At 36.6% G+C, this 27,395-nt stretch overlaps 2 protein-coding genes across 10 annotated transcripts in view; both read right to left on the bottom strand.

Moving 5' to 3' along the window:
- LOC144978140 (uncharacterized) overlaps window positions 1–20,490 on the bottom strand; it is a 51,192-nt gene extending 30,702 nt beyond the window's left edge. Inside the window, exons 1-10 of one of the 6 annotated variants that reach the window (XM_078923806.1) lie at window positions 20,299–20,460; window positions 15,886–15,959; window positions 15,011–15,188; window positions 11,481–11,613; window positions 9,315–9,425; window positions 7,474–7,542; window positions 5,830–5,907; window positions 3,138–3,210; window positions 1,634–1,740; window positions 789–934 (exon numbers count right to left, since the gene is read on the bottom strand). In XM_078923806.1, the coding sequence (XP_078779932.1) occupies window positions 789–934; window positions 1,634–1,740; window positions 3,138–3,210; window positions 5,830–5,907; window positions 7,474–7,542; window positions 9,315–9,425; window positions 11,481–11,613; window positions 15,011–15,180 (887 nt within the window). In that variant the 5' untranslated portion in view covers window positions 15,181–15,188; window positions 15,886–15,959; window positions 20,299–20,460. Of the gene's footprint in view, window positions 1–788; window positions 935–1,633; window positions 1,741–3,137; window positions 3,211–5,829; window positions 5,908–7,473; window positions 7,543–9,314; window positions 9,426–11,480; window positions 11,614–15,010; window positions 15,189–15,885; window positions 15,960–17,256; window positions 17,586–20,160 lie in introns of those variants that run through there. The other 5 variants (XM_078923805.1, XM_078923802.1, XM_078923804.1 and 2 more) reach the window with 5 other exon arrangements.
- Window positions 20,491–22,194: 1,704 nt separating this feature from the next.
- Window positions 22,195–27,395, bottom strand: part of LOC144977778 (uncharacterized) — a 76,986-nt gene continuing 71,785 nt past the window's right edge. For all 4 annotated transcript variants that reach the window (XM_078923170.1, XM_078923171.1, XM_078923172.1 and 1 more), the window contains one exon: window positions 22,195–25,255. In XM_078923170.1, the coding sequence (XP_078779296.1) occupies window positions 24,776–25,255 (480 nt within the window). In that variant the 3' untranslated portion in view covers window positions 22,195–24,775. The remainder of the gene's footprint in view (window positions 25,256–27,395) is intronic.

Raw genomic sequence — 27,395 nt, 5'->3', positions numbered from 1 at the left:
TTTTTTTTTCAATTTTATTAACAACAATGATTCACGTCAATATAGGGTCAATATTCAAGACCAAAATTCAAATTGCTTTATGCAGTCATCCAAGAATGTTTATCTCAAACTTTGAGTTGATAGATGCACAGAACAGAAAAAAAAATTATTTTAATATGTTAAAAAATTAAAAAAGTTACGAAGGGATTTTTGAAATCGCGAAATAAAGTACACTCTTGCGCAATGGAAAATATGTTATTTTTGATATGTCACAGTAAGAAAAGTAAACATCTAAGAACTGAAGGGATCACCTTTAAGAACGCCTACTCCCCATTCTATTGGTCTGATTTTTTTAGAGCTCTTGAGAAACACAGCAGAAGAGCAATTGAGCCCTGATTGTGTAAATTTTGCTATTTTGCGCAATCAAGGGAAACAATCATTTTTGCAATAAATTTAGCAAGAGGATGCCAACACAGCAACATGCTGATCAGATGCCATAGACTATACTATGCAGACCAGTCTAATGCTAAAAAAAATCGTAGAATTACGAATTTTTGGCCCCATCTACGAACTGCATAGACGATTTTCATTCAATAAATCTTGTTGAAAAAGAAAGTTAGGTTGCTTAGAAACTGTATTTAGGACTTTTGAAGCATTTGTGATCATTCTGGGGGGAAAATAATTGATTAGAAATGCCATTTATTGTCACCTTTTCATGGTTTTTCCTTAGAAACAACTAACTTTTTGAAATTTCAGGTTGGCAGCTCTGTATTATGATATTAAAATAAAGCCAAAGACACCTTACTTACCAAATTTGAGGCGTGATCTCAGCCTTCTGCAATAATCCAACCTCCATCTGTGCCTGATAGCAAAGATACTGGTTTTTGATATCTTTCAAACACTCCAGAGATGCCTCAAGCATATTTAGCAACTTGTGTTTACTCTCCTCAAAAGCCTGTGAGCATAAAAATCACATAGTTTTAATACACGTATGTTACCAAATATCAAAAATCACCTTGTGCTTACTCTCCTCAAAAGCCTGTGAGCATAAAAATCACATCGTTTTTATACGCCTATGTTACTAAATATTAAAAATCACCTTGTGCTTACTCTCCTCAAAAGCCTGTGAGCATAAAAATCACATAGTATTTATACGCATATGTTACTAAATATTAAAAATCACAAATGGATGGAAGGCCGCTATTTAAAAGAATAAAGCTATCAGTGACGATAAAGCTACAAGAACTGAACAAATAAATTGTTAAATATTATTTTTCAATTTTATAAATAATGAAACGTTGAAATAGGAGAATTCAAGGCTGTAAAAGAAGAAGAAGAAGAAGAAGAAGAAGAAGAAGAAGAAGAAGAAGAAGAAGAAGAAGAAGAAGAAGAAGAAGAAGAAGAAGAAGAAGAAGAGAAGAAGAAAAGAGGAAAAAGAAGAAGAAGAAAAGAAGAAGAAGAAGAAGAAGAAGAAGAAGAAGAAGAAGAAGAAGAAGAAGAAGAAGAAGAAGAAGAAGAAGAAGAAGAAGAAGAAGAAGAAGATGATGAGGATGAGAGGGAAGAGAAAGATGAGGGGAAGAGGGAGGAAGACAATGCAGACAAAACAACATCACCGACAACACAAGAACAACAACATTGTGACATTCTATTTTACATGAGATGGTTGCTTCAAACGTTGTTGAACGTGTTGAGTTGTATGAATCAGAGAGAGCATATCTGACGTTGCCTGAGCTGACGAGTAAGACTGACCTGCCTGGTTCCCTGTGAATGTCACGAAGAGGATGATAGTGAGGATCATTTTGAAAAATTGTTTGCATAAATTTAAATAACTGGTTTTGATTTTTATGAAATTTCAGTCTTGTAACTTTAATAAATAATAATAACAATAATAATAATAATAATAATAATAATAATAATAATAATAATAATAATAATAATAGTAAAAGACACTTGTTGAGCGCTTTCCACGAAACCAAACCTAATAATCTTGCAATTACAAACTTGTAAACTTATCCAGTTTTTTTCTCATTATATATATATATATATATATATATATATATATATATCCGCCAGTTGGTCATAAAAAGCACGAAAAGAATAAAATCAAATCACTAGTCTTTACTCTTGGTGGGGGTGGGTGGGGAGAGGGTGGATATCCCATGTCAAAATATTCAGGAACGTAGACTATGAAATTAGCTATCTAAAACTACTAGTAAGTACCTTTAACTAAGCCTAATACTAAAAGGAAAACAAAAACTCTAGAATCTTTATTACGACCTAACTAGAACCCTAGTAGAAAAGAAACGATATTGATAAACGTCTAGAAAAAAAAACAAAAAACCTGCACCACTTTTCAATGTACTTCAACGCCAATGGCAATGGAGAACCAAAACAATGGTCATATAAGAAAAATTTTTACTTTTACCAATCAATAAAGGTTTGTTCTACAAACGCTACTAAAAATTGACAAATTTAATAAATAAATTTAATAAACGACATATGAATCGGACAAAAGATCCATGATTAAAATTACAATATAAAGTGAATCTACCTTGAGGAACATATGGAAGGGCTCCCAAGGCCAAAAAAGAGAGAAAGAGATGGCTTCGGTACACGGCAAAACTATACTACTGGCTATATTATATTTTGCTTGCTTCAGAATTGTTATCCACAGTTTTACATTTCCCATAACTTTAAATTTTAATTTAGACTTTTTATTTTCATTTTTCATACAGGAGCAAATAATTTCTTTAAATTTATTTTTGTCTTATATTATGTCCTCTGAAGTAGAGAATAATGGATTGTCTGATTTCAGGCTATTGCCCGACAGAATAATGGATTGTCTGATTTCAGGCTATTGCCTGACAGAATAATGGATTGTCTGAATTCAGGCTATTGCCTGAGAGAATAATGGATTGTCTGATTTCAGGCTATTGCCTGACAGAATAATGGATTGTCAGATTTCAGGCTATTGCCTGAGAGAATAATGGATTGTCTGATTTCAGGCTATTGCCTGAGAGAATAATGGAGTGTCTGATTTCAGGCTATTGCCTGACGATTTACAGGCCTGGTTCATATATCATGCAAAAAAAAAAAAAAATTCAGCCATTGACAGACTCACATTGCAAATGGAGATGAATATGAGAAAATGCACAAACCTTGCACTTTATGACTAATGCCCTGGCACGTGGACCGGAGATCCTCTGTGACTTTTAAGTTTTTATCCATTTCCTGTAACACAAAAACAACAAAAAACCAAAATATATATATACAAATCAAACAATGGTAAACAAACAGATTTATAATTACTAGAAAAAAAGAAAAAAAATGATAATTACTATTTGTTACAGTGAATGACATAATCAGTCGGATGGTGAAAAAGGTTTGAATTGAGATGTTGCCAAGTTAAAAGGTCAATTTTTATCAAAACTGAGTTCTTGTCATAAATGATTAAATCAACCCTTTATGTACATCTTCTGGAAATACCAAAGCTTAATTTCATTTCTAAATATTTTTTACAGCTAGTCAAGTTGAAAAAGGATGAAATTTGAGAAAAGTTGCTGGATACCTTTCCCATACATCTGACCTTAACTTCATGAAAAATCACCCGATTTACTTCAAATAAAGATTAAAATGTTCGGGAGAGCACGCATATTCTTTCAGAAAGTGCAAAAAAAAATTTTTTTAATGCAAATCCAAAATTTTCAACTTCTGACTGATTACGTCATGCACTGACACTGACACTGCGTAACACTAGGGGTCCAGATATCTCAGTTGGTAGAGTACTCATTGATGCAAACGGACCAAGATCGGTCTGATCTATTTCTCTTAGACCTGGTGGAAAGTCATTTGCCATAGACTAGTGTCCTATCCAAAGGATAGCAAGCAACTGCTATTGCCTGTTTCACGCTGTAGAAACTGGGATTAACTCCGGCTTCATGGGCGTAATGTAATGGCTCTCAAGGACTATTTTTTAGATGCCTAACACTATGTCTAACACTTGCTCTGGGGATTAAAAACTGGTAGATTGTGGTAGGGTTAATTAAGCAGGAGAAAAACCTCAGATTTCCTTAACCCTCTCCTTACCAACTATAGGAAAATCATCACATTCTTTACGATACAACCAACATTTTTCTTATTCAAATTTCTTTTGTACATCATAAAATTTAAAGAAAATGAACAGTGTGTTGTAGAGCATGTTTCACAAGAAATTAACTGCTATTATGTCAGAGTGATAAAAAATCTATTTTTGTGATAGTTGGGTGTGAAGTTTTATAAACCTCAATTGTGACTTGGAGGTCCCGATAGCTCAGTTGGTAGAGCACTCGCCTCATGCGCGAAAAGGGTCAAGATCAATCCCTGGGTGCAGTTGAGATTATTTTCTGACAACCCCCCCCCCCCCCCCACCACCTGTCCACCCAGCAGTAAATGGGCAGCTGAGTCACGTTAGATTTGACGGATGGTACTTTAAACTAGTATCCTATCCAAAGGATAGCAAGCAATTGCTATTGTCTGTTTTGCGCTATGAAAACTGGGATAAGCTCTGGCTCCACTAGCCAAATGGCTCTGAAGGACTACTTTTTTAATTTTTTTTTTTCAATTGTGACTTACAATGTGAATCGGGTATCATATTCAGATGAACTTGAAGATGAAGAATAATGAGTTAAGTGTTTTAATTATCAGAATGAGGAAATGTATTTCTGTTTTGTTTTGTTTTTTTTGCTTGGAATCCTTTGCCCTAGTCTATCGCAAAGCACGTTCGCCAGATCTATGTGCGGCTAAGTGGTCTTGTGGAATGACACTTTCTTCCGGATTCGAAGGTCCTGGATTCGAACCACGCTCGACGCACAGTTGACTCCTTGGAAAAGGCTCTTTACTCACATTCTCTCACCATACTCAGGTGTAAAATGAGTACCTGGTCGTAAAAAGCGCTCTGTCGGGAAAATAAAAATATTGTAATATTGCATTACAGTCGTCACGTCTTGTCCTACGAGTCACGTGTTGCTGTTGGTCAGAGACCCTTTGTATGTTGGCATCAAATTGTTGATTTATTGGCGAAAGCCTAAGATTGAATAAACTTTGAAACTTTGTAAAGCGCTTAGATCACGTTTAGTGGATATTGCGCTATATAAAAGTTCAAGTTTTGTTTTGGTTATTTTTTTTAATAGATCCAACTATCCAATCACTGCTGGGAGAACAAGGGGTTAAAAAAAATTAATTAAATAAAATTATTCATCCCTTAGGGGAAATTTGTCTCTTGGGTTTGTATTCTAAGTGGAGACTGGAATAACCCAAGCGTCGGCCGTAGTGCAGCGTCGCAAATTGAGCGATGGCGACGTGACGTCCTTAACCCTCTCCTTACTACCCATAGGAAAATCGTCACATTCGTTACGATCCAACCAGCACTTTTAACATTCAGATTTCTTTTGTAAATCACACAATTTAAAGAAAAAATGTTTTATTATAGCTATAAAAACGTGACACTGTGTTGTAGAGTTCATTTTGCTGATCGATATTATGCATAGAATGTATCTCTTGATTTTCAGTTTGAGTAAGAAAAAACTATTTTTGTGTCTGGTGGGTGTGACATTTTAGGGAAAATTCTGTTAAATGGCTGGTAAGGAATGGGTTAAGGCCACACAACGCAGCAGTAGATGATCGAACTCCGCACCCTTTCTGGTACGAGGCAAAGACCGTACCGCTCAGCCATGCTGCCTCCAAATCTCAAATCTCGACTTCACCTGGGATCGATCTCTGTCCCTTTGCATGTGAAGCAAGTGCTCTACCAACTGAGCTATTTTTGTAAACCCCCCTCTTGGTGATATTCGAGTTTTAAACTGTATTTCTCACAAAGTATCCATCCTCAATCTGGTCCAAAAATCCTAAGTCGACTCCAAGAGGATTACAGGGAACGCGGTCGTCTTGCTCCTAAAAATAAAAACAAAAAAAAAATGAAAAGGCAGGTTGAAAAGAATATAAATTGTACAGTCGACTCCCCTTAATCGCACACCCTCTAGAGTTCGGGTTAGTGTGTCGATTAAGCGGAGTGTGCGATTAAGATTAACCTATGTGCGATTAAGCGGAGTGAACTGTAATTTAATAATTATAATTGAGCTTTTATACAGCGTAATATCCACTAAAACATGCTCAAAGTGCTTTACAATGGGTCCCTGACCAACAGCAACACTTAACACTTAGGACAGGACACGACGCCTGTTAGGCGGTATTACAATTTTTTTTGGACAGAGATAAAACACTGTTAACAGCCAGGTAGTCATTTTACACCTGAGTACGGTGAGATAATGTGAGTAAAAAGCCATTTCCAAGGACTCAACTATGCACTGAGCGAGACTTGAACCCAGGACCTTCCGATCCAAAAGCGAGTGTCATACCAAAAGACCACAAAGCCGCATAAAGGTAAAATAAAGGGAGTAAAAATTACTCTTATAAAAGATACCAAAAAAAAAAGTAAACGGCATTTCGGCCTTTGGCCTTCTTTAGGTTTACCAAAGATGAAAAGACCAAAGGCCGAGACGCCGTTTACTTTTCTTTTGTATCTTTTATAATAGCATACCTGTCTACTTGAACATTTCAAAATCAGTAGCCAACACAAAATTCATCAGTAATAAATGGTACAATTTTAGTAATACTCCACCAATTAACAACAACAACAATTTTTTTTTTTACATACTGCGTATCTACAACCTTCTATACGTAAAATATACGAGCTGGCAATCGACTAAGCTATCATGAGCGTGAACTGAGCAGTAGCCTTTATAACTTTAAGGGAACATTTTTGTTCTTTCTTTGATAACTGCGGGAACTTAAAAGAAAAAAATAATTGTTTTTTTCTCTCTCTAATACTAAGACCAAATTGCTGTGAAATCAAAATCTGTAATATTTCTTCCATTTCTGTATGTCCGAAATTGTTACCTAATTTCCATAACAGTTACGAACGATCCGTAAAAGTAGGCAGGTATGTAATAGTCATTTTTACTCCCTTTACATTTTAGTAATTTAATTAATCTTCCTCTTAGGTTTATCTAAAGAAGGCCAAAAGCTGAGATGTTGTTTACTTTGTTTACTATCTTTAACTCTGTCGAGTTCACCATCATTGAAAATCGAACAAATTTGTTCAATTTTCCACGCATATGAACTCGAGAGAATTAATAAGAATCATTTTTACTCTCTTTATTTTACTACACATTTTATTGACTCATATAGGCACCTCTTGATTTTGGTAATTTAATTAAGCTTCCTCTGGAACAATATATGAAAAGGCAGAACAGACAATAAATCAATCATGATTAAGATGTATTTCCGACATTGGCAATCAAGTCTCTTCTATCGTCCTATCTGTCATCATCCCTCCTCTTCAAGGAATCCAATATAAATCAAGCCCCTATCTACTGGTTGAAAAACCCGTTAAAACCCATCATGGTGATTTATTATCGCTCTGGAGAACGAATTCATTAAAAAATAAAATAACAATACCATGTCCTGACAATCTTGAGCTAGTTCCTGGTCACTGTGACTTGAGAATAATGGCAGCTCAAAGCCATTCTGGAATAAAAATAAAAAGGTGACAGGAAGTGTTAAACAACTAGAAATTTTGAACAAAATTTGTAGAAAATCATTTTAGAATATAAGGTAAAACTAACTAAAGTTTACATACAATAGACACCTAGATAACCATGCATCTCGGACATCCGTCACAATGTAAACAATGACAGTGATTGGTTAACAAAGCGAACTACGCAGGCTTTACTATCGATGGTATGTGTCTAAGTAAAATATCCACTGTTCTCCAGCTGGATCAATAGAACTAACACAGAAAACTATGTGTAAACATAAACGTTTATAATATGATAGAGAAAATCGTGTGATAACTAGTCACCCATTTCTGTGGTATAAAAACAATAACAACGTTCAGAGAGAGGTCGATTTCATTCACGTTATTGCTTATAAACAACCAACTATGTTTGTCCGAGCCATGTGAAGGTGTGTCACAAATTCCATGTTTTGATTGGTCAAAAATCTACTAGTTAATTAAGGGAGTCTTGTGACAAATGACTTGCTTGAGCAAAGAGCGTACATTACATTCATCTGTACGAAATGAGATTATTGGGTGAGGCTGTACTCTCTTTAACCCTCTCCTTACCAGCCATTTTCAAGATTTTCCCCAAAACTTCACACCCAACTAACACAAAAAAGGTTTTTTATCACTAAGACACAATAGCAGTAATATTCTTGCGATACATATTTTCTTTAGCAAAACATGCTCTATACAACACACTGTTCATTTTCTTTAAATTTCATGATGTACACAAGTAAATTGAATAAGAAAAATGTTGTTTGTATCGTAATTAATGTGACGATTTTCCTACAGTTGGTAAGGAGAGGGTTAATTGAGCTTTCTGTACACCTGGCAGAAATAGTGTAGCTGACTGTGTAAGATTTGACAGGCAGATCTTTGTGATTGTCTAATGTCTGATCCAAATAGTAAGGAGTGGTTGCAATGGTTTAGCTGCTTTTTAAAGGTGATACCAACTGAATGCATAGACTTAGGCATAATGTTTGAAGGACTACAACAAACACAAAAAACCTTGAGCTTTTATATAGCGCAACATCCACTAAATGTTGTCGAAGCGCTTTACAAGGGGTACTGGACCAACAGCAACACTAAACATGTAGAACTAGACATGATGCCTGCTATGCGATAATACAACTTTTTCTAACTTTTCCGAAAATGAGTAGTCATACCACAAAAAAAAAAAAATAACAATTATGCCTTCAGCCACAACATCTTAAGATATCATCGCCTAGGCATTCCACAAAGGAATATAGATAAATCATCAAACAAGATATCAGGAATCAGCCATGTTGTCCAAATTGTGCATTGACCAAGGAAAAAAAAATGAAACCGGGATCTTCCGGGTCACAGTGCAATGCCTTAACTACTCAACCACTTCGCCCCCTGTCAAGACCACATGGAAATGATATTAGGTTTGTCAGCTAAACACAATCCAGACATGCCAACCCTTTACATTCCAAAAGTGGAACCAGAACGCCTGAAAATAGGAATTTAAGACCAAAAAAAATAGGAATTTCACCTCTTTCAACTCCCCCCCCCCCCCCCCCACCCTCTTTGATCTTTTTTATTCTTAACATTATCATCATAAATTTTTGATAATCTGAATTTTAGAGTCAATGACGGAATAGTACAAAAAGGAAGAGTGGAAATAGGAATGATTCCACCAAAAGCGGAAGGCTTGTCAGCTAAACACAATCCAATTCCTCCAATCAAACGACTTATCTTCCACACAGACACTTACCCTGCTAAAATCTGTATCCACTCCATAATGAGTCGTCAACAATTGCTGCTCTCTCTGGAGACATCTTCTCAGCTCATTAACAAAGGCAATGGGGTAACACGCGAAGGACGACTGGATGAATAGAAAATGATCATTATCTTCAAATGTAAGTCTACACTTCTAAAAAAAAAAAAACGGAGCTTTATTCAAAATAAAACATTCATTATAATATAAAAGGACAAAGTTCAGTTTAGATAAGTACAAAGACAGCTGAGTAAGAAACAAAGGACGACTGGATGAATAGAAAATGATCACTATGTTCAAATCTTATAAAATAAATAAAGATAAAAATAAAATTCCCTTTATCATTGCTGATCGCAACATAAAATGAAAAAGGAGGAAAATTTTGATTGCCTATCTTTACTGCACTAACCCCCATTTTTTGAGAAATTGAGATGATAAACAAATCATTGATAATCTAGTAAACCTCCGGAGAGTGGGGAAATTGCACATATTTATTGTTCCACCACACATCAAGTCTCTCACTGCGAGTACGACTGGAGGAATTGTAATTTCTTTAAAAGAGAAAATTCCTCCTCTGACTCCAACATTGCGGATTTCCGCAGATCAGAGGAAAACCATCAGCAGTGCTTTATTCGTCCCACAGGGGAAATTTGTCTCTAGGGTCTATTCCAATAGAAGACTGGAATAACCCAGGCATCAGCCGCAGTGCAGCGCCGCAAACTGAGCTAAGGCGAGATGACTTGCTCAAGGCCACACAGCGCAGCGGCGGGTGATCGAACTTGGTACCTTTCGGGTACGAAGCAAAGACCGTACTACTGAGCCATGCTGTCCCCTTAAGTCCATACTTCTAAACAAAAAAAAAGGAGATTTATTAAAAACAAAACATTCAATTCATTATAATATAAAAGGACAAAGATGATGATGATGTTGATGATGATGATGATGATGATGTTGTTGTTGATGCCGGTTTGTTTGTTGTTTTTTTTTTTGTTTTTTGTTTTTTTTGGGGTTTTTTTTTTTCGATGACTACTATGTTACTAGTGTGCATCTGTGTGAGTGTGTCTATGTCAATATTGTATTGTTATAAATGTGTAACCAAATGACAAATTGCCACTTTTTTTAGGACAATAAAGATATATTATTATTATTATAGTTCAGTTTAAGTAAATGCTAAGCTGTGATTCACAAAATTTTTAAAAATAGAATTTCAGAGCCATTAGGCCCATGGAGCCAGAGTTTATCCCGGTATCAATAGTGTGAATCAGACAATAGCAATTGCTTGCTATCCTTTGGATAGGACACAAGTCTATCGCCAAGTACTTTCTACTCAATCTAAAGGGCCCAGCTAACTAATCACTGCTGGATGGACAGGGGGGTGGGGGTCACAAAAAAATCTCAAACTGCACCCAGGATTGACCTCGGTTCCTTTGATTGTGAAGCGAGTGCTCTATCAACTGAACTATCAGAACCCCCCGCCCCCCCCCCCCCCCCCCCATCCAATCATAATTATGTTGGACAAAAAAAATCAGGGATGCTGTTTCCTAGAGTTTAAAAAAGAGCATTTTTTAAAATATTTAAAGATTCAAAAAAATCTTTTTAAAAATAAAACACTTGAGCTTTTATACAGAGAAATATCTACTAAACATGCTCAAAGCGCTTTACAAAGGGTCCCTGACCAACAACAACGTGTAGAACAAGACATGACGCATGTTAGGCGATATTACAATTTTTTTTTTCAAACAAAGACAACGCTGTTAACAGCCAGGTACTCATTTTACACCTGAGTATGGTGAGAGAATGTGAGTAAAGAGTCTTTTCCAAGGACTCAACTATGCGCCGAGCGAGGGTCGACCCCAGGATATTCCGATTTATCATGTCCCGTCCTAAATGTTAAATGATGCTGTTAGCCAGAGACCCCTTGTAAAACGCTTTGAGCACATTTAGTATATAAAAGCTCAATTTTTTTTTAAAATGTTTTTTAATTAAATATGTACAAAATATATGACGTATTTCAGATATCATTAAAGCAACAAAATGTCACTTACGATGGGATGTGAAATCAGTGACAAAGTGGAAAATTTACCAGATTGAACAAGGGATAAAATTGGAAGTGGAAATGATCATTTAACAATTAATTAAATCAATTGACGAAACAGTACTCACCTTGATTAAGTTCAGGTTGAAGATCATATTATTGCGATTTTCCATATGCGTCTCCTCTGTTTTTATGTATGTGTCCATCAGATTCAACATATAGGAGTATAGTTCGAGGTAGTCAGTATGTGAGTGAGCATTCCTTGTGAAGATATTATAGTTGGCATCGATAATTAACATTTAGTACCATGAAGATGTAGCTCAATAATAAATAAACATTAACTATGGGTGCAAGCAACTGGACCTCAAAAAGCCTGCAAGTCTACTTATGACCAGACATATAATCTGAAAAAGCCTGCAAGATTACCTCGTCATTTGAAGTCTTGTTCTCAGCATCTAGTCTTCATAATAGTAGTCCACAATTTTTGTATGTTTAATCCAAAGGTTATAATGCAGTAATTTGTTAAGTTTCTTGTCACAACGGCTGTAGCCGGCACTCTTGCACCCATGATTAACTTATGTATAACAAAATAGTGAGAGGAATGATGATGATGATGATAATGATATTTATGTTGATAATGATGATTATGATGATGTTGATGAAGATGAGGAATATTGTGATGATGGTGATAAATAAAATATGATGATGATTGATGATAAAATTCCCTTTTTTCATCCCCAAAGGGGAGACTGGAATAACCCTAATATCAGCCGCAGTGCCACACTGCAAGGTGACTTGCTCAAGGCCACACAGAACAGACATTTTGGATATGAAGAAAAGACCATTAATTCTGCTAAGCCATGCAGCCATGCAGATGATGACGACAATTATGATAATTAAAATGTAATATAATAACCATAGATACTTGAGCTTTAAATACTTGAGAGTTTATATAGCGTAATATCCACTAAACATGCTTTACAAGGGGTCCCAAGCCAACAGCAACACTTAACGTGTAGAATGAGACATGACGCCTGTTAGGCGATATTACAATTTTTTTCGGACAGAGACAATGCTGTTAACGGCTAGGTACTCATTTTACACCTGTGTACAGTCAGAATTTGAGTAAAGATTCGTTTTCCAAGGACTAAACTATGCGCAGAGCAAGGCTTGAACCCAGGACCTTCCGATCCGAAAGCGAGTGTATACCACAAGACCACATAACCACATAGCTCATAAAGAGCAACCTCTCTATAAAGATAACAGGACCAGACAAAAAAAAACCCGCTATAACTGAGCAACCAAAACTGGTGGGGGGGAGGGGGGGGAATTAAATGTGCGGCTATGCAGTCTAGTGGTCTGACACTAGCCTTGAGACCCAGGGTTTGAGCCCTGCTTTGAGCGGTGAATAGTTGAGTTCTTGGAAAAGGCTCTTTACTCACATTCTCTCACTGTACTCGGGTGTAAAATGAGTGATTGGCCATTATCAGCATTGTCTATGTCAGAAAGAATTTGTAATATCGCAAAACAGGTACCATGTCTTGTCTGCATGTCAAGTGCTTCTTTTGACCAGGGACCCTTCGTCAAGCGTTTTGAGCATGTTTAGTGGATATTGCTCTAGGCAAAGGCTCAATTTTTTTTGCGTTTTCTGTCGTTTTTTTTTTTTAAAACTGTGTCAGTAGCTCAACAGTAGGGTGTATTGTCTTATAACCAAACCAAGCACAAAAGGAGAGTTGTCAGTGATCAGATGGGTGATAATGAGCTCATAACTCTAGCTCAGGAAAGGCACTCCTTACACATGAGCACACATAACCAACCAACAGTGATGAGTAAAATCGAGACGTGCTAGTATAAAAATGATAGTTAAATTTACGAATGAAAAGAAATTTTAAAAGCATTGAGAAGCACACACAATGGAAAACGATTAAATTTGTTATAGAAATGGACACTCCTTAAAAGATTTATTTCTTCTATATTAAATGCTGCTTTCCTACTTTCCTCTACAAGAAATGAAGTGAGTAGAAAAGTGCCAGAAGACAATAGTAGTGAATAAAATGTTTGCAGCAATGGGGGCTCAAACTCATAACCCTACTGTTATGACAACTCTGCCTGGCCACGAGAGGGGCGATCTACGATTGAATACCCATCACTCCAATAAAAGTGGTATCAAACGTTGTAGGTATCTATCTTGAGTTTATCTTTTTTTTGTTTTGTTTTGTTTTTAAGGGTTTTACAGCACTTGCAACACATTTAGGTCATATCAGAGCCAGTAAAAAGGTAGAAAATTGGACAGTAAAATTCTAAAATTACAATTAAAGCACCCAAGAAAAGGTAAGACAAAGGGGAACTGGAACAAATAGGGATCAGGTGTAGATTCCAAGAGCACACCATCGATGTACTTAGTTTGAGATCACCTAAATGTCTCATCCTGACACCAGCACAAGATCCCACTAAGAGGAATACACTCAAATGCTTACATTATACATTCAAAATAACAAATATAACAATAAATAACAGAGAGATGATTTACAAGGAAAAAAATATCATCTCCCAAAACAATAACTCTATGCATTTGACTATTTCCCTCCCAGCCAAGCACTAGAGCTAGGGCCAGGGTAAAACCAAGTAATCTCATTCCATGACAAAGACAGAAAGAAAATTGGAAAACAGATATAAGGGGATAGAAGACACAGTAAGTGCCACCCTGCCACTATGGGAGGCCAAGAACCCCACCCAGTTGAGTTTATCTCCGACTTCTTGATTGTATTCATGGGCTGAACACACAAATGCAGCGAAGTTTGCTTACAAGCCAGTAGTAATGCTTAATAGTTCTATACTCAACACAAACATATAAAATAGAGACGATTGAGACATTGAGTAAGCTCCAATATTGGGGATGAATATTGATCCAGAAAAGTGAGTGGAGCAGGCACTTATGATGATAATAACAAGAAATGAAGTGAGTGGAAAAAAGCCAGAAAACAATAAAGAATTAAAACTTTGCGGCGATGGGGGGGCTCAAATAGTAGGGTTCAAACCCCAAACGCCGCAAAATTTTTATTCTCTATTGTCTTCTGGCACTTTTCTACCCACTGTATTTCTTGTTATTATCAACATAAGTGCCTGCCCACTCACTTTCTCTAATGACTTTCTCCTACACACAATTCTAAGTTAAATGAAGCATACATAACACACAATTTTAAAAATCTGTTTTGTTTTGTTATTCATCCGGGAGGATGGGGGGGGGGGGAGGGGGGTGTCTTTTCAATTTGATTAATTTTGTTGTGCAAATTATCATTATTAGCACTATATTCTCATATACTCATTATCAGCGGCTATGTGGTCTTGTGGTATGACACTCGCTTTCTGATCGGAAGGTCCTGGGTTCAAGCCTCGCTCGGCGCATAGTTGAGTCCTTGGAGAAGGCTCTTTACTCACATTCTCTCACCGTACTCAGGTGTAAAATGAGAACCTGACCGTTAACAGCGTTATCTCTGTCCGAAAAAATTATAACATCGCCTTACAGGCGTCATGTCCCGGCCTAAATGTTAAATGTTGCTGTTGGCCAGGGACCCCTTGTAAAGCGCTTTGAGCACATTTAGTGGATATTGCGCTATATAAAAGCTCACTTTTTATAAAAAATGTAGTAATAACTCACTTGATTTGGTTTATCAGGGCATTGATTGGATCCCAGAATCTCATTCTCATGAAGTAACCAATTTTGAGATACAGGTTCTCTGTTCCGGGAACTTGACGCAGGTATAAACCCATCATTTTATCCCTATCACTGCCTTGGGGAAGGGCCATGTCATCATATTTAGCTGCCATATTTTATGCTGTAGGTGACAAAATATATGGCATGATAACATATTACAGCGCAACTACTACTAAAAAAAAAAAGCAATAAACAAAAATGAATTATATAACAGCTTCAAAAAAGAACAACAAAATACCAAATGCATGTACAGCACAATTCCGGCTCTAAACCCTTCTTCAGTCCATAATAAAAACGATAAATACATAAACACATGTGATATGCATACAAATGTATTTTTATAATATTTATATTGCTTTTTTTTTTTTTTTTTTAAAGGGTTTTTAACCAGGTGAATATTAATTCAGAAAAGCGAGAGGAGCAGGCACTTATGTTGATGATAACGACCAAACAAAAGAAAAATCCGAGCACTCACTTTTGCCAACCACATAACCGAAAACCCCATTGAGAGATATGCACAAACAATTCGAACTGCTTCAAAATCCCACAGACAAGAGCACAAAACTACAGAAATTCTTTCTTCATTACAATTATCTCGGAGTGGAATAGGCTGGATGAACTGGTCATCATGGCACCACACCTAAACGATTTCAAGGCCCGACTGACATGGGTCCGCGCCCAATGAGGACGCCGCTGAAATACAACCAGACCATTGGTTTCTTCAGTGCCAACCATACAGATACAGATAACAAGAAATCAAGTGAGTATAAAAGTGCCAGAAGATGATATAGAATAAAAACAGGCACTTTTCTACTCACTTCAATTCTTGATTAACTAGTTGGCCTGGAACTATCAGGTCTGATACAGTCCTTGCAGGAGTCTAGAGGGCTCTCTGGAGAACAAAGTGTACAATTTGCTGTGTTATTTTGAATTCAAGGTGGCAATGTCAGTGAGAAGTGCACATGAATCTAGTGAAAAGTAAACCCCTGGTCAAGCCTGTGGGGAGTTCAGTGATTGTAATCAAAACATGATTCACGGGGTATAAAACTGTTATAGTAAACCATCGATTTGTTCACTCATCCAGACCCTTCATTTTTTATATACCGTAAAGAAGAAAGATCCCAAAGTATGGTACTGTAAACTGTAACCAATGAAAAAAAATCGGCTTTATGTCACGAACAATTCTTGTGTTCGAGCCAATTTTCAATGAAAATCCATCAGACGGTTGTAAAGATATAAGTCAATGTGTGTGCACAGGTTGTGGAACAGGCTATAATTGATACAATTTAGTGAGAACTTCTCGTAAAAATTGCTTGCTGGTTAAAAACGCAAAAAGCTGAGTGACGTCAATTTCGTTCCTTCTATAGATAGTAGGTAGGGGACGTCACTCAGGTCTTTGTTATTGTTTTTTTTTTTTTTTTTGTTGTTTTTTTTTTTTTTGCCATCCATCTCTATGAGAAAATCTCACTAAACTGCATTCACCAGACTATAAACGTTCACGGTTATACATAGTTTTGTGAGTTGGTCCCTTATATTTCCAGATGGCAATGTTGTGAGTTTCTTAGTCAAGCGCATACTATCTATGTGATCTCATGTTTGTGCATCCTGGTCACCTAGAGTTTTATTTATGCCTTTTTGTTGACAAAATAATGAATTCATTTACTCTTGAGTACTCCCTTAAACACACACACACACACACACACACCATCAAGGGCAAGCAGGATAACATGGTAGGGTATGGGGGAGGGGGGGGGAGAGTCTATGGCTATTATCTGGTGCTTGTCACAAGGGATTGAACAATAAGCATGGCGTTGTCATTTATGATGTCGCTATGCAATTCCTTCATTAGTATGCCAACATACAGTACTGTGATAGTGATAAATACTCTTACTCATAAATTGTCATTCGTCTGATCGTAGCCATAGTTAATTACAGCCTGAGACTAGAACCGGAGCCACTGTTAACTTATAGCCTGACACTGATCAAAACATTACGTCAAAAGACAAGTCTTTGGCCGAAAAAGAAAACATCGTGAGTTGTATTCAATAGTTCAACCAATGGATTTCTATCAACGACAACTCACTAGGCTGCACAAACCTGCCTGATCATTGTTTTAAATACATCAACGCCTATCGAAAGTAATCATCATAAATTATAATAACAATATTATTGTAAGAAAACGAACATACCTGTGTAAAATTAGACCATTGTAATTGTATCTCGAATTCAAGCTAATTTGGAGAACACATTCACATTGTCATTGTCCAGATACTAAGACTAAGAATCAGATATTCATTACAAGAAAAGCGAGCATTTTCAACCATTTGTTTTGATTTAAACAAAAAAAATGAAAATGGTCATACAGTCTAATTAATCAAAATCACAAAACCGATGAAGTATGTTATAAATATGTAAATGAAATGTTAATTGTTCTACGCCTTGAGTTTTCAACGATTTGGAAAAACTGAGCAATAACAATACCAATATGGCAAATGGCAACCGCAAAGTAATCAGGTTTGCCAGGTGCCTTGCAAAAATTGCGCCAACTTTATTCCAGAAATCCGCCAAAATCCACCAACTTTATCCTACTTCACCTGAGATATTTTCCCATAATCCGCCCAAAAAAAAAAAACGCTATTTGATTTAAAACGCTAATAATCAACAATAGTGTATTGTCTCAGAATTAAAATTATGTTACTAAACGCTATTCACCTTTTTAAAACTTTCCTTTTTAAAGGCATGAAGATTCGGATTTTCGATTTTTTTGAGCGGGAGTAACTGTTCGGACTACAGAACAATCAGTCTTATGTGCCATCTACTGAAACTCCTCCTGACAATAATCCTGAAAAGAATCTCGTCAAAAGTAGATCGTGAGATTTCAGAACAGCAAACTGGATTCAAAAAGAACAGTGGCACCAGGGAGGCAATTTTCGACTTAAAAATCCTGTCAGAAAAATACTTAGAGGTCCAAAAAGACATATATGCCTGTTTTATCGACTACTCAAAGGCATTTGATTCTGTTAGTCATCAGAAACTTATCCAGGACCTTGTGGCAATAGGTGTGGAAGAGAATGATGTGGCTCTAATCGCTAATCTGTACTGGCAGCAAAAGGCTCAGATAAAAGTGCAGGCAGATACAACAGATGCAATTGAAATCAAGAAAGGAGTGCGCCGGGGATGTGTTATGTCTCCTTGCTTGTTTAATTTATACACAGAGTCTATTTTTCGGCAAGTAGAAACAGCACAAGCGTTGAAGGTTGGTGGCCACAACATCAACAATCTACGTTACGCTGACGATACTGTCCTGTTGGCGGAAAGTAAGGAAGGCCTACAGAAGCTACTTTCAAAAGTGAACGAAGAGAGTAAAAAAAAGGGGCTGTTATGAATGCGAAGAAGACAAAAACAATGGTGATAACAAAAAAGAAAGAGCCCATAGAAATAGATATAGAAATAGAAGAGTGTCCAGTGGAACAAGTAAAGGAGTTCACGTACTTGGGGCAGTTGGTAACATCCGATGCAAAGTCTGACAAAGAGATCAGGAGACGAATAATGCTGGCCAAAAATGCGTTCATGAAACTAAAGCCAATCCTCAACAACACAAATATCTCCATCAGAACACGAATGAGATGCACCAAATGCTATGTGTGGTCCATTTTCTTTTATGGTTGTGAAACGTGGACACTAACCACACAGACAGAACAACGTATTGAAGCTTTTGAGATGTGGACGTACAGGAGAATACTGAAAATACCTTGGACAGCAAGAAAAACAAACATCGAAGTCCTCGACCTAATGGGCCAAAAACAAAAAGAACTTCTTTTGACTGTGAAGCACAAAAAGCTGTCATATTTTGGACATATGCGAAGACATGATAGTCTCGAAAAAAGGATAATGGAGGGAAGAATTGAAGGAAAGAGAGGCAGAGAAGACAAAGGAAATCCTGGACAGATGGCATCAAGGAAGCTACAGGACGGCGCATGGCAGACTGTAACGAGGCTGCAATGGACCGTGAAGGATGGAAGGCCATGACATCCGACCTCTGGAAAGAGATGGAACCCGGGAAGGAAGGAACTGTTAGACTGTAGGATATTGCTTTCATCTTCGGTTAATCTGAATTAGGTTTTGTAATATAGATCTTGACCAACAGTACATGCACAATAGGTGTTCCTAAAAGTCACTTTATGGGGGAGAAGAAATAATTATACTAGATTGCTATTCTTTCACTTTTTTTAAAGGTATACAAATCATAAAAAATCCGCCATCCCCGCCAATTTGGTGGAAAGTTCGCCAACCTGGCAACACGGAAAGTCTTTCCTGAGAAAATTGGATCCGAGAAAATGATCCTTGAGAATGCGGAGGAATTCTTCGAAATCTAAAAATAGTTTCTTTACAAGTCCGATAACTCAGAATCAGATAAGATAAGACTCATTATTATTATTATTATTATTATTATTATTATTATTATTATTATTATTATTATTATTATTATTATTATTATTATTATTATTATTATGTGATGTTAAGCTAGAAACTGTGTTGTATAAAGAGTAATAAATAAAAAGATGAAAATGAATATTTTATCAGCTTCAAAATAGAACAAAATAACAAACACTGAATGTTTCGGGCTCAAAACCCTTCTTCAGACAACAACTACAACCAAATGAAAAAATAAATTATACATTACTAAATAATACCAGACCTACTGCATAGAAATATTCGGCACGTCCTTCATGTATAAAAAGCTTGCTATAATATTGTCAATAAAAATAATCTTTCACTAGGTTACTCAGAAGTGCCAAATGCGCGGAATATGAAACAATGAATAGTGCATAGTATAGATAGTTCGAAGATGACGTCACTCGGGTTTTTGTTATTGATTTTTGCCATCCGCGTTTATGAGTAATGCTCACTGAACTGTATTAACCTGACTATAAACGTTCATGGATACACACATTTTGTGTGTTGGTCCGTTATACTTCCGGATGGCAATGTTATGAGCTTCTTAGCCAAGCGCATACTATCTATATGGTGCGTAAAAAAAATAAATAAATAAATAAAAACACGAAAAGAATAGAAACAATTGTCAAATTTACCCGTTGAAACAAAATCCAATAAATTAATCCAGAAGTTTGAAGAATGGACGGTGATAATTTTGAAATGGAGTGATCATTAATGTGAGAGTAATTACTACTACAATGTTTACTCCAACGATGAAGGAAATCAAAACAAACCTTGGACTTGAAACTAAAGATGTAAGAAATAACCCATCGGCAATAATAGTCTAGTGGTTTTCAGCATCCAAGGGTTTAGAGTTTAGACGAGACATGTGTGTTTAAGTGTGTTTCCTGTTTGTGATGGAACGTAGTGTTTGTGTGTCAGATGTCAACACACACACTTGAGCGGCCTTGGTTCTGGGATAGGATGACATGGTAGGTTTAGAATGTCAGGGTCAAGGCTGTAACGTAACGGATGTTAATAATGGCATAGTGTAATGATATGCATTTTTGTTTATTACTTCTTCTTCTTCTTCTTCTTCTTCTTCTTCTTCTTCTTCTTCTTCTTCTTCTTCTTATTATTATTATTATTATTATTATTATTATTATTATTATTATTATTATTATTATTATTATCATTGTTGTTGTTGTTGTTGTTGTTGTTGTTGTTATTATTATTATTATTATTATCGTTATCATTATTATATTATTATTATTATTATTATTATTATTATTATTATCATTATTATTATTGATATTATTATTATTATTATTATTATTATTATTATTATTTATTATTATTATTATTATTATTATTATTATTATTGTTGTTATTATATATGCTTCGGTATTAAATGACGACTTTTGGTTGTTTTTTTTTTTTCATTTCTATGTACATAGATTGTATGGTGTTATTCACGTGGCTTGTCATGGAAAGATCTTTATCAAGGATGACGCCAATTTTTTTTTTTTTTTTGCTTTATTTGAAAAGTCTATTGTGCTATTTCCGAGAGTAATATGTGATTTATTTACCTATTTAAGGATACTCGACCTTCCACACATTAAAATCTCAGTTTTACTATCATTTAATTTTAACTTGTTATGGTACATCCAAGATTTAATCTCATTAAAAACAGCTCGAAATTCGTTGTATTAAGAATTGTGACCCTCCGCCTCTAAACGGTATTAAGTCGGGTTGGTTAAGATGTTGAAAATTGAATTCATAACCAGAAATATCAGACTTGTGTTGAGTTTGTATGTTTTATTGAGGAGAATGGATACCATATTTAATGGTTCGAATGACAACAATTTATATTTTTGATCAGTTTAACATTTAATTCGGCTTCTTGGCATATGGTTCGTTCCTACATAATACCATTTTGAGACGATGGGTCACAATTGTAAATTACTTAGGGGTACTGAATTATAAATTTGCGTATCATCTGCATAAAAATGATAACAGATTGAATCTGGATATCACACGAGAAAGGGGCTGCATATTTACAGTAAAAAGGACCGGGCCAAGAACAGCGCCTTGTGGCACTCCAAAGTTTAGTAAAACATGTTCTGACTGAACACCATTCACCATGACAGACTGCCATCGATCCTGTAAATATGATGATGTAAACCATTTAAGGGCAATAATGTATTATATCGCCAAACAGGCGTCATGTGTCGTTCTTTATGTTACGTGTTGCTGTTAGTCAGGGAACCTTTGTAGAGCGCTTTGAGCATGTTTAGTGGATATTGCGCTATATAAGAGCTCAATTCAATTTTTTAAAATCTAAAATTAGAGCTATATATAGAGCAATATCCACTAAATGTGCTCAAAGCGCTTTACGAGGGGTACCTGGTCAACAGCAACATTTAACATGTAGGACGAGACATGACGCCTATTAGGCGATATTACAATTTTTCGGACAAAGACAACGCTGTTGATGGCCAGGTAGTCATTTTACACCTGAGTACGGTGAGAGAAAGTGAGTAAAGAGAATTCTCCAAGGACTCAACTATGCGCTGAGCGCGAGGCTCGAACTCAGGACCTTCCGATCCGAAAGCGAGTGTCATACCACAAAACCACATAGCCGCAAGTAGGTATTATTTTAATAATAAAGAAAAAAAAAACAATTGATCTTTATTTGATTAAGTTTTATTGTATTGCGAAAAAGGGAAATGGAAGTAAGAAGAGTGAATGATAATACATAATGATAATATTATGATGAATAATTTGTAACATTAAATATTTCATGCTGATTTTATTGCACAGAAAAATCTTATCGTTAAGGTTTCATGAAATGATGTTATTATTAGACAAGTTGCCATCACATCACAGCGACGTGCACTTATTTGCAGGTCTGATAAGCTAATTCATTATGGGCTCATTGTTGTAATGGAAATCTAAAAAAAAATGACGCAAAATATTGTCCATCACAACAATGTTAAACTAGGGCCATAAGTGGGTTCGGATGTCAGACCTGTACATATGTGGCCCATCGTCTCAAAACGGTATTATGTCGGAACGAACCAGATGCTTAAAAGCCGAATTAAATGTTAAACTGGTCAAAAGTATAAATTGTTGGCATTAGCACCTTAAAAAATGGTATCCATTCTCCTCAATAAAACATACAAACTCAACACAAGTCTGATTTTTCTGGCTATAAATTCAATTTTCAACCTCTTAACCAACCCGACTTAATTCCGTTTTGAGGCGAAGGGTCACAAATATGTTAAACCAGGACTATAATTGGGTTCAGATGTCAGACCTGCACATATTATGTATACGTTGCATCACAGGAAGACTGCAACTATTGAAGTCAAGGTTTTAATAATTAATTGCAAAAGAGAAAAAAGAGTTTCAATGCGTCTGCAAATAAAAATTTACAATTGAAAAAAAAATCATAACACCATTCCATATTTTTGACAAAATACCAGGTCAGCGTTACTATATATCATGTTATATCAGGCCGGATATAAATTGAAGTAATTCTTTGGGCGAGGTCATGAACCCCCTACGTGCTCACTTGGGATAACACGTGTGATTCCTGTTGGCATCAGACATCTTGTTTGGTGTATTATCTATATGTGACCCTTCGTCTCAAAACGGTATTAAGTCGGGATGATTAAGATCCTGAAAATGGAATTTGTAGCCATTAATTTCATGCTTAAATTGAGTTTATATGCTTTATGGAGAAGAAGGAATATCATATTTTACTGTGCTAAATACCAACGTTTCAAATTTTTGACCAGTTTAACTATAATATGATTTTTTAGCACCTGGTCCATCCCGACATAATACCGTTTTCAGACGAGGGGTCACATATTATTATTTAGTGACATGCCTAAGCGATGCCATCTCATGACACTGTGGCCGAAGGCGTAATTTAAAAAATATTTATCCGCTATGTGGTCACTAGACTAAAATAATTGAGCTTTTTTATATAGCGCAATATCCACTAAACGTTCTCAAAGCGCGTTACAAAGGGTCCCTGGCCAACACCAACACTTAACATGTAGGACGGGACATGACGCCTGTTAGGCGATATTAATAGGTTTTTTTTTTCGGACAGAGACAACGGTGTTTACAGCCAGGTACTCATTTTACACATGAGTACGGTGAGAGAATGTGAGTAAAGAGCCTTTTCCAAGGACTTAACTATGCACCGAGCGAGGCTCGAACCCAGGACCTTCCGATCCGAAAGCGAGTGTTATACCTCTAGACCACATAGCCGTACAAACACACTAATAGTTCCCACCTTGGTTCCAGATGAAATATTACATTGAATCCCTTTGCCGTACTTTGATTTTTTTAAAATTTTAAACGGCCAGAAAACTCGTCCTTCAGATATCGCTCATCTGGTCAAAAACTATTTTCCATAGAGCTTCCTTGCAACCCGGTTCTTTTGGTCAAAAACTCTTTAACTTAGAGCTTCCTTGCAACCCGGTCAATATTCTGGAGCTTCCTTGCAACCCAGTTCATCTTGTCAAAAACTCCTCAACATTGAGCTTCCTTGCAACCCGGTTCTTCTGGTCAAAAACTCTTTAACTGGAGCTTTCTTCCAACCCAGTCATCTGCAAAACTCCTACTGAGTCCTTCACCGTTGCGGTCAAAAACTCTTTAAAATGGAGCTTTCTTCCAACCCAGTACATCCTGCCAAAAAACTCTTTAACCTGGAGCTTCCTTCCAACCCAGTACATCCTGCCAAAAACTCTGGAGCTTCCTTCCAACCCAGTACATCCTGCCAAAAACTCTGGAGCTTCCTTCCAGCCCGTTTCATCCTGCCAAAAACTCTGGAGCTTCCTTCCAGCCCGTTTCATCCTGCCAAAAACTCTTTAACTTGGAGCTTCCTTGCAACTCGGCTCATTTTGTAAGAAAAAAACTCCTTCATTGAACTTCCTTAACCCTCTTCTTACCAATCATATGAGAATCGTCTCATTCGTTACGAACCAACCAGCACATTTATTATTCAGATTTCTTTTGTAAATCACACAATTTAAAGAAAAATGTTTTATTATAGGCTATACAAACGTGACACTGTGTTGTAGAGTTCATTTTGCTGGTCCATATAATGTATATCTAGAATGTATTTGTTGCTTTTCTGGGGTTTTTTTGGCTGGAATTTTTCTGGTATTTTTTTTTCTTGTATTGTCTGGCAACGTAATTTCATACACACTTGTTCCGGTGTGTTTTAGATTGTAGCAGTTCTGGATTGTACATTTACTGGAATGAGTTGGTGTTACTGTAGCAATGTTTCGATTCGACAAAGGTAGATGTGGCAACAGTTGAACCAGACACGGATGGGATGTCACTTGCTGCGGCAGTATTGACTGATGATTTTGGTAATGGCGGAACCGGAAGTTGAAGCGATAAGAAAGGAGAAGATGGCAATGTTGTCGACGACGATGCTGCTGCTGCTGATGATATTGATGATGATGATGGTGATGATGATGATAACGACGTAGACGATAACGGTAGCGATGATGATGATGAAGAAGACATAGAAAGGTAAAGGGATGAAGTTGAGGGAGCCGAATTTGACGAAGATATGATGCAATCAGTTGACAGGCTGGATTGGCAGGGTGACGTCATGTTGCTAAGGAAACACGCGTTTGACATAATGTGACTTCGCAGTGCATTTTGGGCATTTAGTAGATATGGTATATTTTTGTATTGAAGACTGGAGTCCACTTCTCTCTGCTGTTTGTTTACGTGATTTGGAGCAAAGGGCGGTAGGGGGGGTGGGGGGTAGAGTCAAGAAATAATTAGCATAACATAGAGGTTGAATAAGTATTTTTCTCTCTTCTTCTTCTTCTTCTTCTTCTTCTTCTTCTTCTTCTTCTTCTTCTTCTTCTTCTTCTTCTTCTTCTTCTTCTTCTTCTTCTTCTTCTTCTTCTTCTTTTCGTCATCATCATCATCATCATCATCATCATCATCATCATCATCATCATCATCATCATCATCATCATCATCATCATCATCATCATCGTCATCTCCTCCTACTCCTCCTCCAACATCGCATGCCGTGTGCGCTGACATTTTGATCGATAGCGACCAATCTGCTGTCTACCAGTTTACAACCGGAATATGTCATGAACTCATTAATAATAATAATAATAATAATAAATTCCCTTTATTCATCCCTAAGGGGAAATTTTTCTTTAGGGTCTATTCCAAGGGAAGACTGGAATAACCCAGGCGTCAGCCGCAGTACAGCACCGCAAAGTGAGCTAAGGCTAGGTGACTTGCTCAAGGCCACACAACGCGGCGGATAGTCGAACTCGGTACCTTTCGGGTACGAAGCAAAGACCATACCGCTGAGCCAAACTGTCCCGTAATGGAAACACTCTTTAAACGAGCTCAATGAGACTTATTGTGGAGCAGGCACTGATGTAAGACAAAAACCATTCACAACTATTTAGATAGTAAAGAATGAGTTTATAATTAAGTTCGGTAAACGGATCGGCTATCTTTTGGTTTGCTTAAAAAATACAAAGAAGAAAAAAACAACAACAAAGAAACAAAACAAGAAAGAAAGAAATATAAAGAAAAAAAAAGACAATCATTGACGCCCCCACCCCCCCCCCCTCCCCCCTCCCTTTTCAAAACTAAATTAGTAAATAAATAGATAAAATAATGAATAAAATAAGTCTTAAGGGATTAAATGATATTTTCAAAATCCTTCAACTTTTGTTGTTAGTTCACTTTCTCTCGCTTGAATTGGCCCAGTGTATATCTAGAGTTTGCATAAAGTTTAAAAACCTTAACAAATTTATTTATTTAGTTCATTTGTTTTAATACGCTTCAACGGTCGTAACGTCACTTCCCTCGTAATGACGCATAGTAACTTAGTAACTGGCTCTTAACTATCGGAACAATGCCGGACGCCCTTATGAAATATTTCTCCGACGAGCATAAAAGCGTATCAAGAGGGGAAAAAAAAAACCATTATAAATCTGATCATGTTTTGACTTTTACACATTCTGATCACAAGAAATATAAAAAAGTTCTAGCCAGCATGAAGAATAAAAAGTACCGCTTTTCTTTGTTTAGAACCACGATGACCGCCGTTGCTGGGCGACGTGACATCAGACTATTGAATCCAATTGAAAAGAAAACAAAAGACATAAGATGATATATAAATGAAATATGTAAATAAAAATGAAAAGGAAAGAGAGAAAGAAAGGCAAACATTATTCCATTGATAGGCTGAGGTATTGAATTTATAGATAGAACGAAGTTGACGTCACTCAGGTCTTTGTTATTGGGGTTTTTTTTTGTGTGTTTTTCGTGTGTGTGTGTGTTTTTGTTTTTTGTATTTTTATTTTATTTTTGCCATCCATATTTATGAGTAATTCTCACTAACTGTTTTAACCAGATTATAAACGTTCAAAGTTACACATAGTTTTGTGTGTTGGTCTTTTATATTTCCGGATGGCAATGTTGTGAGCCTCTTAGCCAAGCGAACGGCATCGACACGGCGTGTGGGTGACTAGTTCGGAGGAAGGGGTGGGGCGGGGGGAGGGGAAGAGGAGATGGCGGGGGGGGGGGGGGGGGGGGGGGGGGGGAAGGGAGGGGGGAGGGGGGGGGGGGGGGGCGATCCCGGAAGTGCATAAACTCACTGATCCGTCACTATACATCATACTACGCTCTACTTGCTGGCTCTAACATGCACTTCGATATTACAGATGGATGTGGCTCAACTATAGATAGTATGCGCTTGGCTAAGAAGTTCATAACATTGCCATCCGGAAGTATAACAGACCAACACACAAAACCATGTGTAATCATGAACGTCTATAGTCTGGTTGATACAGTTTAGTGAGAAGTACTCATAGAC

Source organism: Berghia stephanieae, chromosome 8, assembly GCF_034508935.2.
Source record: "Berghia stephanieae isolate SIO BIC M18660-M18661 chromosome 8, UCSD_Bste_1.3, whole genome shotgun sequence".
Lineage (NCBI taxonomy): Eukaryota > Metazoa > Mollusca > Gastropoda > Nudibranchia > Aeolidiidae > Berghia > Berghia stephanieae.
The sequence above is the reverse complement of the archived record's forward strand: the minus strand, read 5'-3'. Positions and strand labels throughout refer to the sequence as shown.